Source organism: Stegostoma tigrinum, chromosome 29, assembly GCF_030684315.1.
Source record: "Stegostoma tigrinum isolate sSteTig4 chromosome 29, sSteTig4.hap1, whole genome shotgun sequence".
In the NCBI taxonomy this organism is placed as follows: domain Eukaryota; kingdom Metazoa; phylum Chordata; class Chondrichthyes; order Orectolobiformes; family Stegostomatidae; genus Stegostoma; species Stegostoma tigrinum.
Genome location: NC_081382.1, coordinates 34,929,794 through 34,942,922, shown reverse-complemented (window position 1 = coordinate 34,942,922; position 13,129 = coordinate 34,929,794). Strand labels below are relative to the sequence as shown.

The following is a 13,129-nucleotide window of genomic DNA, read 5'->3' as shown; positions in this document are numbered from 1 at the left end:
ACCCGGCTGACGTCATTACAATTACTATATCCCTTCTCTCTACCACCCCGCACCCCCGCGCTGCAACACCCCCCACCCCCACCCCCAACCCCACCACCACCACCACCACCACCACCACCACCCAGAGTCCAAAGACATAGGCTGATTCTATCTTTTTGCTCCTCCTGGGCCATTTCAGCACTAGCACAAGTTCTTCCAACTCTGCCTCTGATATAGGTGGTGTGTAACACACAGTAGCTCACCTCTTGCGCCTGGAGCATCTCAGAAGAAATTCACTCTCCTCTTCAAACAGCAAAGCTATTGAGGCTGTGACCATCTGCCATAGCCATCCCAGATTCCGAATTATTTTCAATGCTTGATGGAAAGAGAGAACCCACAGGTTCCGGAACAGTCGGAAAATTAGCAGAGGAGCTGGGCAATTTTTCACCCGCGAATTAGCAGCTTTCATACAGTTCACATGTCAGTTCCAGACCATTGCACCTATCTGGAATATATATGTCACTTGACCTGATCTCACATCAGCTGTGCCTTTTACCCATGCAGTGCCATTCCCATGGTTCCTACACCAAACTCCGTCCTCTGAAGTAAAGTATCTCTCTCCCTTAGCAGATTCTTACATGCCTAATATAATTTCACATCTCCCACCCCAGCTCCAGGAAGATCAGACTTAACTTGGTGCAGAGTCTTCTCCCCATCAGCGACTCTGCAGGAGCTATCCCAGTAGTTGTATGGGAGATGCTCTTGTAATCAAACAGGAACTGGGACAGTTCGATATCTACTGAAGCTGTAGGCTGTTTGTTTAAAACTGCTTTCAAAGTGTGAATCATTCTTTCTGACAGACCATTTGATGGTTAGTATGGAGCTGTCCTTATATGGCAAATACCATTCGATTTTAAGAAGTATTCAAATTCCCTGTTGGTAAAAGATGGCTCATTATCCATGACCAATACTTCCAGGAGTCCATGTATTGCAAAAGATGCTCGCAGCTTTTCTATCATTGTCCCCATGTTTAATGAATGAAGTCTATGCACATCCAGCCACTTTGAGTCGGCATCCACAATGACTAAGAGCAGTGAGCCCATTCAAGAACCTGCACAGACGACATATAACTGAATTCAGGTTTACCCGACCATTCCCACAAATGTGGGGAAGCTGCTGGCAGCAACTTTTGTCCTTTTTGGCACTGCCCCAACAATGCAGCCAGGCCTGCAACCAGTCCTCATCACCAGACATAAACTCTCGCCAGCATCTTCATTTTGGAAACCCTCAGATGACCCTGGTGGAGTTCAGCCAGTAGCTGGCGGTGACCTTTGCCCAAAACAATCACTCTTGCTTCCCGCAATATCATTCCATTCTCTACTGTGATCTAGTCTCTCTGGGTCCAAGAAGATTTCAGCTCTGGCTGTGATGGCCCTTTGGTTTCCCCCACTAGCACCAACTGCTTAAGTTGTGTCAGAAGAGGACCTTTTTGCATCCAAAGTCTGATAGTGTCAGCTGTGACTGGAAGTGCATCCATAAAATTTAAAACTATCACAGAGTGTTCCTGTAACAGTACCACTGGTGGTGTACCTGCCAGCAACAGGCTACTCAATGCACCCAAGTTTGCTACTTGGCCTCCTGACAGTGTTCCAAATTTTAATTATATGCACTTAGTATTAGAGCCCACAGCTGAACATGGCCTAAAGCCTAAAGCCTTGTCCTCTAAGTAAACCTACCAGGGGTTTGCAGTCCATTACTATTACAAATTTACGTCCACAAAAGTTCTTGGTAGAACTTCCTGACTCCAGATATGACCACCAAACATTCCTTCTCTATCTGGATGTACTTAAGCTCTGCATTAGCCCATCTCCTGGATGTATATGCTAGTGGGCGTTCCTCTCTATTGGGCCACCCATGAGCCAATACTACCCCGATGCAATACAGGACGGCATCAAGTGTCAATATCGCTTGGGAACATTCAGTGCCAACATCTTAAGAGGATGACAGCAGTTTCTTCACTTCCCTAAAGGCTATGGCTTGGCTAAGCGACCATTTCCAAGAGTGACCCTCTTAAGAGTTGATCCAAAGGTGCCAGGATGGAGGTCAGGTTATATACAAACCTTCCGTAATAGTTCATCAGGCCACAGAAAGACATAAGCTCCAGTACTGACGTGGGCGCCAGAGCTGCTTTGATCGCCCTCACTTCATTTCCAATGGGTATAACCCAGTCTTGTTGACTCTGTAGCCAAGTCGGTCACTTGGGGTGCCTGGAACACACATTTTTCCCTTTTAAGTTATACGCCTGCCTGGGAAAAACATCTATGGCCCATGTCCAAGTTTTCTAAGTGCTCCTTACTCATTTCCCTGTTATAGCAGGTCATTTAGATAAATGGCGTCCTTGGGTAAACCTTGTAAAATATTCTCCACCTTCAGCTGAAAAATTGCATAGGCTGGTAATAGTCAAAATGGCAGTCTCGTACGTTAGTACAAACACTTAAGGACTGTAGCATATTTCTGGAAATCCTCGTCAAAGCACAACTGCAAGTACACAGAGTTCATATCCAGCTTCGTGAAGGACAGCCCCTCGCCAGCTGTGCATATACATCCTCTAAGTGAGGAATTCGGTATTTATCCAGCTGAAAAAAGCAGTTTACCTTTTGTTTAAAATCCTCACAAAGGCAAACCAACCTGCTGGGCCTCTCAATCCATAAGATCAGTGATGTCCATTCAGCCGATTGGTTTGATGATTCCTTCGCTCTCAGGCCTTCTGATTTTTGCCCATAAGGCAGGCCTTGCTGAATTGTGGAATTGCTTCCTGGTCAACATGTAAGATGGCCGTGGCCTTTTTCATAGTCTGTAGACCTTCCTGAAAAACCTCCGGGTATTAAATTAGGACTTCATTCAGGCAGCCATTTTCTAATTGAAAAATGTTGAGTCAATCTAAGTGAATCTTTCTCAACCAATTTCGCTCTTCAAGCTTGGACCCAAGTCTTTTACTCCAATCAGTGGTAACTGAACCAGCTGCTTCTCATAAGAGGCCAGAGCTGAAGTTGTACCCTTAATGTGTGAAGGATCTCAGTTTAGCCAAAGTCTTGCACAAACTTAAGGGTTGGAGTCCTAAGTGAATTTTGTTAAAGACTGGTTCTGTGGCCACTGAAACAGCCTCACTATTATTGACCTCCCTTACAACCAGGTAACCATTTAACCAGACTTCTTTTTCAACCGGTTCTGATTTGCATGTTGCTAAGCAATTTAACTGTTCCAACCTGGTGGACTTTCCAGGGTGTACACTCTCCTAGATACCAGCCTACGAGTTCTCTTATTCAATTTAGGTCTCTTTTGCTGTCTCAAGTTCACAGACTAGTAACAACTAAAATGGCAGGCTTGATTTTCTTTTAGGGTTTTGCTGTGGGCTGATCTAGAGTTCTTCCTTTCAGGGTATGTCCAGAGTGTGGCTATGCAATTGCCTTCACTCATGTAGTATTTCCCCAAGTTTAGTTGGACTGCAAGGAATCTACTTACGTCAGAATAGCCTGCAACTCATATGGTCCACTTGCTACATTTTCCAATGATAAAGTCATTTTATAGTGCCTATTTTCAAGTCCAGCTGGGCTTCAGTTTGTTGGCGCTTTGGCATGGTTAGCTCATTAATCCCTCATACCAAACAGTCTCTCAACATCTTGTTAAGGGTTAAACCAAAGTCACATGCCTCTGCTAGTCATCTTAACCTAGTCAAAAATCCTGATACACATTTTCCTGGTTCTCCAATCGCCAAGTATAACTGATAATGTTTCAGAATTAGAAGAGGCTTGGGGGTCATAATATTCCTTAAGTGAATAAGTCAAGCTTCCCAAATAAAGACATGATGCCAGAAATGCTGACTCCAACTCAAAAATGACCACTGAGAGTAAATTTCTTCAGGATCGTGCTTTTCTTTCACTGCCAGTGAAATAACTTCAAAGAGGCTGATATTCCATCACCAAGTAACCCTTTGTTTACATATGGAATGTCCTTGACACTGATCCAGCTTCCTCAGAGCCAGCTGTCAGAGTGAACAGGACCTCTGACACTCCTGTTTATATCTGTTGGCCAAGGACCCCTGATTGGACCAGATTAACACCTCCAATCAGGGAACTCATATTCTGCAAGGTCCACCTGGCTGACCTTGTCACAATTACTACAACCTCAGTTTACTGAAGAGTAGAATGGTCACATCCAGAGATAACAAAGCATGGATAAGAGTTTCAGCCGAGGCAGAAAGGCATAGCTTTGAAAGTAGAAATTGGTATTGGAACAGCACAGACTGGAGTACATATCATAATCTCATTAATTCTGGAACCAGCATACCTGGTGGGGATTGCCCTATTCACTATCAAAACCTCCAAAAGATGCATAAGAGTTTGAGAATTTGAGCCAAAAGTTACCCAGGAAAAATTAAAAATCTAGTCTAACTCCTGGGTAACTACTAAACTGACTACCCTCAACTGCACACCCCCTGACCCCTTACCCCTTTCTGCAAATTTATCCCATTTTATAATAACAGATTCCCTGTCTTTATTTTTATAAAAATCCTACATCAATGTTTAAGATGAAACTTGCTTGCACAAACGTTTTATGCTTTAATTCTATCCTTCAACCAATGGAAGTGATGAGCATAGGGAGAAGGATGTCAATACAAGGTAGTTTACTTTTTAAATACAGCTATACAAATTTAAAACTGAAAATGATTGGGAGCAAATACCCATGTGTAAAATTTGCTGAAATGTCTTTATTTCGGTCAATAGAAAACTGAAGATTCGTAGATTGAAAGAGGCTAGAAGTTGCTGGAAATTCTTAACCACAAATCTGGTTTGAAAGTTAGGCAACAAAATCTTTTTTTAAACAGTACATGATTCAGCATTCTGTTGAAGAGCTTTGTGAACCATAATAACATTGTTCTTATCTCTGAATCTGGAGTGACTCTACAGAAGAAATACATTAAGACCATTTTTTAAACATTTTGGTCTCCTAAAATCTGACTGCAACCTCTGACTGAGAGTTACAAGTATTTAGAAAAAGGTTCTGTTCGCAATTTCTGTCACAGGATTAAGATTAGGCTGTTGCTGTCTGAAGTTACAATAAAATATGCCTTTCTTCCCAAAACGTTGCCAGCAGTTCAGGGGAAACAAACTTCTTCGTAAGCAAAAATAACTAAATTGTTTCAACAACATCATGTTTAATTTTGTATTCCTCAGTACCACTAAACAGTAGTGACGAGTATCCGACTTTCATTTCAACACCTCAAAATACTCAACTGCAAATTAAATGAAACATAGGAAAACATTATTCAGGTCATTTGTTTTCTGTCTGTTGTACTTCTTAATAAATACTTTGGCAAGTATCACTTATGCAACACAAACTACTGAGCACATCCCTACAATAAACCAATGTTTTTCAAGTTTGCATCAGTTATGCCAGTTAACATTTTGTATTGGCTGCAAAAATCTTTAATGTACTTCAGTTTATTTCTACAGGCAAGATGATCAGACCACAAATTATAATGACACAACAGCACATTACTAAAAGGACTCCATTCTACAAAAACAACACAATTCAAGACAAACAAAAACAGAAGTGCTGCAGGTCTGGCAACATCTGTGAAGAAAGTTTCAGAGAGTTAAATCAGAGGAAAGATTACCAAACTCAAAACATTGACTCTGATTTTCTCCTTCACAGATGCTGCCAGGCCTGCTAAGCTTTTCCAGCAACTTCTGATTTTATTCCTGATTTACAGCATTACAGTTCTTTCTGTTTGTTTTTAAAATTCAAGGCTATCCTACTTTATTTTTAAGTATTCAGAATACAAATATTATGTTAATTCATAAAGGGTGTCATAGCCACCAATTTCCACATACTTTCAACTCCAAGCATAGGATACCAGATTTTTTTAAAAAGCAGTTACAGAAACCTTGGCTGATATTCTTCGCCACCAAAACAACTTTCTCCTAGCACCATACCATCTTGGATCAGCTTATCAACTTGTGACAATGTGGTGTCCCTAATTCTGAGCCAGAGACCCAGGTTCAAGTCCTGCCTGTTGCAGACGTGTATAATAACACCTCTGCACAAGCTGGGCGGCACAGTGGCTCAGTGGTTAGCACTGCAGCCTCACAGCACCAGGGACCTGGGTTCAATTCCAGCCTTGGGCAACTGTCTGTGTGGAGTTTGCACATTCTCCCCGTGTCTGCGTGGGTTTCCTCCAGGTACTCCGGTTTCCTCTCACAGTCCAAAGATGTGCAGGCTAGGTGGATCGGCCAGGCTAAATTGCCCGTAGTGTTCAGGGGTGTGTGGGTTATATGGGGATGGGCCTGGTTGGGATGCATCAAGGGGCGGTGTGGACTTGTTGGGCCGAAGGGCCTGTTTCCACACTGTAGGGAATCTAATCAAGTTGAATTTTTAAAAATCTATCCAGTAGAGATAGTGGCTCCAGAGTATCTTAACTTGCACAGCTGAAGCTATTTGCTTGACTAAACCAATCAACCCATTTGGGAAAACTGCTGCAAGTAATTCTACTCCTTTACCGGTTACATCCAACTGAATGTGAAGAATTTTAAACCCATGTCTAGCATTTTATTATGAATGTTGGAAGCACCAATGGACACACTATTCTGACAAGAAAACATGAACCAATCAAAAGTTTTGTCCAAAAAAAACTGACTGCCAAAATACTCTGCTATAAAATCAAAATAAGGGCATAGAAAAGCAGGAAAACTTAGCAAAGATTTATAAATTCTGATAAATGAACTGAACTGAGACTTTTTTCTAAATTAAAAAATACAACTTTTCTAAATTTTAGTCAGAAGATGAAAATGCCATCGCAATACTTAGAAGTCACCAAGAACACTTGTGCCTGTGCACCAAACAATAACAAATGTAATGCGTGAACAGTTTGAAATTAAATGTCAAATGATGGCAGAGCGAATTAAATATGATTATCCCTGCATTAATCTTCTAAAATATTAACCTAAATGTCCTCATCCACATCGATCAGTTGATGCCTTCACTTCATCATGGTCTGACGTGCAAAAATATTTTTCTTCATCAGTAGAACTTAGCAAAATGAGCAAGTTAAAGGAAACATAAGCTCCATTGCTCTCTCAAATAGTAATCATATACAAACATGGTTGTTTCTTAGAGCAGCAATGGCCAATCTAGACATTTCTCTTTAAATCCTTCCCTGTGCTTGCCCTGCATTTTTTTCCCTCATCGATTTCCCAACAACTTCCATCTCAAGTCTATAACATGTAAAGCTCCTGAAGCTGTTCATTCGCCACAGCATTAACTGGATGCCTAGAATATGAAGTATTTGCATCAGATGAGAACAGACCAACTGTATTTACCAGTCTGAATAAATATTACATCCAATTACTCACTAGTTCAAATGGCACCATTCGTAATTTGGATATCCTATCAAAGATAACATACTACTAATGTTCTAAGGCTTAACCTTGGAAAATAAATATTATAAAAACTAAATAGTTATCTTAAGTTAGTTTTCTGAATCTGTTCTTACCAAGAGTTGTATCAAAACATGTTACATCGAAACAGGTATGAAAAGCTCTGTATGAAGTTCTAATTTATTTTTGTGATCATCAATGGCAAAAAATGTTAACTTTGGACTTTTATTCTCTGGAAAGGTCCCAGTGAAACCAGATGCAGCACACTTGCTGAAAAATGCTGGAACTCAACTGAAGAACAACATCCTTCCTTTATAAATGTCATTTCTTTTCTATCAATGATGAAATTGACAACTTTTCTCAAACATGGGGCAACAAAATGTCATGGAGTAGACCCAGGCTCACTGGAAACAGATTTGAGACAGTCAAAATGTGAGATATTTCCTGGTACATCATTACAATATCCATTTTAGATTAAATTAATATCAGCCAGATGCTGTTAGAACAATATTCAACTTAGCTCCTTTGCAACTAAACACTAACATGTTCCCCTTCCCCCCCTAGTTCCTGCTAGCAGCATGTTCTGGAACCAGGACGCAGGTTATAAAAGTCCTGGCATTGTGCAATGAGATAGAATCATAGAAATTTTTCAGTGCAGATACAGGCCATTCAGCCCATGGAGCCTGCACCGACCCTCTGAAGTGTACCCCATCCAAATCAACATCCTCCACACCTCCCAAAAATTCCAGACCCCGCATTTGTCAACAGCTCATCTACCTGGACACTACCGAGCAGTTTAACATGGCTAATCCACCTAACCTACACATGTTGACACTGTGGGAGGAACCCAGAGTACCCAGCTGTGAGGTAAAAGTGTGAACCACTGTACCATCATGCCAAATAGACTGAATTAATTAACATCTCAGAGTGAAGGAACTGCTAGGTAGCAACCTAAATGACATTTTGGATTATTACATTTCAGCAGCTGACAGTATTCAGAAGAAACACTGGCTGATTTTTCCTGTGTTGCCATTTAAAGTATTCCTACCATCACACTGTGCTATGCTAAGTAGCCTGAGCCAATCAAGTTATAAAACCTGAGATCTTCCTAATGTGGTGTAGCTTACCAAGGAGGCATTCTGATTGGATTTATACATAGAAACAGGAGTAAACCATTGAGTCCGTTGAAATACTCTATCATTCAATTAGATGGTATTTGATAGAAAACATTTTTCCCCTTTTAAAAATATAGGAACACTGGACTTACCACTGTTGGACTTCTTTTTCAGTAACTGAAAAAGAAAAACAAAACAGTTAACAGGTTTACCAAACAGCCCATACTTTATGTGTGCATATAGAATCTGAGAGCAAAGCAGCCAAGTAGCATTTAAATTATATTGTTCATCAGGTATATCAGTCATACTATCATTTTTAACTGCAAAAGAGAAAAGTCAAATGACAAACCAGGAAATATTGTTCATTTAGGGTTGTTAGTTGAAGTCAGTTTGTTTGGGCTTGAACTTTCCATCTTAAACGTGAGCACATATGTGCCAGTCTGAGAATTCTGTAATAGCCCTATACATAGGTGTATGCAGAAGCAATTTGTAAGAATGGTTCCAAGGATGACAAAAGATTGAACAACGTGGGACTGTACACCCTGGAGTGGAGGCACTTAACTGGAGATCGGATACAGCTGTTCAAGATCATGAGGGGATAGAACAGAAAAGGTGAAACTTTTTCCTCATGTAAAGAGGAATGAGGACGTAAGGGTTAGATTTAAAGTGACTGCAAAAGAGATCTGAGGAAAAGCTTTTTCACTCACCAAGTAGTGTAAGGAATGCACTGTAAAACAGATGGCAAGAGTTTTGATAACTGTTTTAAAAAGAGCTAACAAAGTGAGTATATGTCCAATAAATAATGAGACTGGAGAGTTAGTAATGAAAGAACAGAAAATGGCAGATGAACTAAATAGTTCTTTTGCATCAGTCTTCATGACAGAGGAGACAATATGTGAAAAGTCGCAATAAATCAGGAAATGGAAGAGAGAGAATACCTCAGGAAAATCAGTGAAGTGGTACTGTTTAAATTGTTCAAGCTACAGGCGGACAATTGCCATGGACGGAACAGACTTCAACCTATGATCTTAGAAGATGTGGTTAGCAAGATAGTTGATGCATTAGTTGTAATTTTCCAAGATTCCCTTGATTCAGGGATGCACGCATTTGAGGGGAAAATAAAGACTCTTCTATTCAAAAACAGAGTGTAACAGAAAGCAGGAAACTGCAGATCAGTTAGCTTCACATCGGTCACGGGGAAAATGTTCAATGCTATTATTGAAGAAGTTATCACTAAGTACTTCGGTAATTTCTAGGTAATCAAGCAGGGTCAACATAATTTTTTTGAAAGGAATACCATGTTTAACAAATCTATTGGTGTTCTTTGAGAGAGTGATGTAGATAAAGGAGGATCAGTGGATGTGTTGTACTTATATGTTCAGAAAGCATTTGATAAAATGGCACATCTAAGGATTTTACAGAGAATAAAAGCTTAAGGTGTAAAGAGCTGTTAAAGTGTTTCTCTGATTCAAGTGTATGACCAATTGAGAATCTGTGAAGGGCAAGAAAAATGAACAACAAAAGCAATATTCTTTTTTCCCCCAGCAATATCAGTACAGTTGGGGATGACGGAGGGTTTAGTTTGCTTCAGTTGCCAGCAATCATCGCATTTAGAGCGAAGGGCATCAAACTTCATAGTTGAAAAATACTTTATAAATTCAATTAAATCAGGTTTTCTCTCATCGCATAGTACAGGAAAGACCTACACTTATTTATATAATGTTCAAATGAGGTTCACTCTTGGTATATGGCATACCATTAACATGGGAAGGACTAGGAAAAGAGCATAATAAAGATCAGGTTTTCTTACCTTTGAGCAGGAAAAGGTAGAAGCCTAGAGTTTGAAGAGGTGGGAGCGAAGGTGCAAGATAGATGTTTGGCATTGGAGAAAATGAACCAATGGTTACTTTTATTGTTAAGAGCAATCCAAGGATAGGGGGTGGTTTTGACTCTCAGAAGTGCAATTCGCTGCAACTTACAATGATATAGTTAGATGAAGCATCAGCCCTAATCATCTGTTGGAGAAAAGTACAATTTTCATTTTGTCTCTAGGGAAGCACAGTGCCTCATCAGAATGGTTCCTGACATTAACATGGCTAAAACTGGCAAATTAACTATTTGGCTATATACAGTTTGAAGTTGCATTCAAATTTTAAGGTTAGCATATGGCACCACAGAACCAGTAATTAATTCACTCCTTGGTTTTTGTTGTCACAGAAGGAAATAATCCTAAAGAGGCATTATGAATTTCTGTCTTCAAATGGTGAAACTGTAAGAAAGCAACGTATTCAAATACTCTGGAGATCAAAAGTAAGAACACAATGCAATATTCTAAATAAGGAGAACCATATAAAGTAGGCGCATTTATTGTTTGTTTACAAAATCTGTCAGGAGCACGTGTGCCAGAAGTGTTCAGGTCACTTTTTGTACCAAAGTTATAGAATCAAAGAATCCCTACAGTGCAGATTGAGGCCATTTGGCCCATCAAGTCTGCATCAGCCCACCCAGATCCTCCCTTCACCTCATCCTGGTAACCCTGCATTTACCATAGCTAATCCGCCTAGCCTATAAATCTTTGGACACTATGGGGAAATTCAGCATGGCCAATCCATCTATCCTGCACATCTTTGGACTATGGAAGGAAACCAGAGGCCCCAGCAGAAACCCAACCTGACACAGGGAGAACATGCAAGCTCCACACACACCCAATTCCAGTAACTCAGATGATCAGATCTCTCATGCCCATAGGCACATGTCAGCAGAGTTTCTAAACACAGATTTATTTTTGAACATTTTATCTGCCTGGTCTCAACATACGATCAGAGGAACACTTTTAAAATCTGAAAATAATTATGAGGAGAAAGACAAACAGGTGTATGGGAGATATCAAGTGACCGAACTGAGATTAAACAAGTTATTGAGATGACTTGTAGCACTCAGCACTTAATGCGTCATACATATCAGCTTGGTTTATTAGTAGTAGATTGAAAGTAGCTTGAGACTGAAAAGTAGTGCTGAGTTAAATTTCACATTTTGGACTTATATTAGAAGGAAATCCTTACTTGACCACATCTTCACCAATTTACCTCTTGCAGATGGATCTGTCCATGACAATATCAGTAGGCGTGATTACCATAGAGTTGCTGTGGAGACAAAGGTCTGCTTTCACATCTTGTTGATTGGTAAAACCATGCTAAAATGGAACAAACTGAACAGATCTAACAACTCAAAACTGAGCAACCATGAGGTGCTGTGGGCCTTTAGCAACACAAGAACTGTATTCAACCACAATCTTGAACTTGAAACAAGAGCATAAGATGCTGGAGAAAATCCGTTTCCTTCAAAGGATCACTGCACTCGAAAAATTAACTCTATTTCTCTCTCTACAGATACTGCCAGATCTGCAGAGTTTCTGTAACTTCATAGTCTGGCATTTCCCTAACTCTATCATTACTTTCAGGCAAGGAGATAAATCCTGACTCAGTGAAGGGTGCAGGAGGGCATACCAGAGCAAAAGTGGACATACTTAAAATTGAAGTGTCAATGTGGTGCAGGTACAGCACAGGACTACTTGAATGCTGTTGAAGCAGGAAGAATATTTACATTGCAATTGAAACAGTTAACACTGGAGCCAAATTAGTAACAGTAAACAGAATAAGAAAAAAGGTAATCATGCTAATACAAAAAGGAACATCATGATTGAAATACCTGCAAATGCTAGGGCCCATCATAATGTAGTGAAAGGCTAGGTGATAAACAGGTCAGAGGAAATTTCTTTGTGACACAATAAGAAAAGGGACCCCATTGTTATTGTAGAGTCAAAAGGATTGTTTAACCTAGGGATGGGGTGTTTGCCTTGGCTGGGTGGTGTGAGGATCTGTCTGGAACACCAAAAATGCCGCGCTATGAAATATACACTGGCACGAACTCCATTACCGGAACATAGGGACCCAGTACTGAAGAATGCACAGTGAGGTAGGAGTGTTCAGCTTACAGTGAACCAACTACAGGCTTGTGTTCCAGATGTGAAATTCTGGAATCATTGCACCTATCCTGTAACCCCATGGTGCTCAAGAAGCCTAGGTAACCAGTGAGACAGAGCGATGGATAAATACTTGACTCAAATTGCAATCAGGGAAACAGCCTTTCAGAGAGATGTTTTCCATACATACACTTGTTGAATGGAGCTATTGCCTTGTTTGACCATTAGATCATAAGACATAGGAGGAGAAGTTAGAGAAGTTAGGCTATTCAGCCCAGGGAGTCTTGCTCCACCATTCAGTCATGGCTGATAAGTTCCTTAACTACATTGTCCTGCCTTCTCCTGGTAACCTTTGATCTGCTTAACAGACAAGAGTCTATCTATCTCTGTTTTAAATATACAGAATGACCAGGCCTCTGTAGCCTTCTGGGGAAATGAAATCGATTGATTCACCACCCTCTGGCTTAAGAGGTTGCTCCTCATCTTCGTTCTAAAGGGTCTTCCCTTTATTCTAAGGCTGTGCCCTCGGGTCCTAGTCTCTCCTGCTAATGGAAATATCTTCCCAACATCCATTCTATCCAGGCTTTTCAGCATTCTGTAAGTTTCAATAGATGTCC

The 13,129-nt window shown here is 40.5% G+C and overlaps 1 protein-coding gene across 4 annotated transcripts in view; it reads right to left on the bottom strand.

Annotated features, from left to right (window-relative positions):
- Positions 1-13,129, bottom strand: part of LOC125465547 (neuronal calcium sensor 1) — a 129,954-nt gene that overhangs the window by 78,555 nt on the left and 38,270 nt on the right. For all 4 annotated transcript variants that reach the window (XR_009442763.1, XM_048559183.2, XM_048559184.2 and 1 more), the window contains one exon: positions 8,683-8,707. Coding sequence is in view for 3 of the 4 variants with exons in the window: in XM_048559183.2 (XP_048415140.1) it covers positions 8,683-8,707 (25 nt within the window). In the remaining variant the exon portion in view is untranslated. The remainder of the gene's footprint in view (positions 1-8,682; positions 8,708-13,129) is intronic.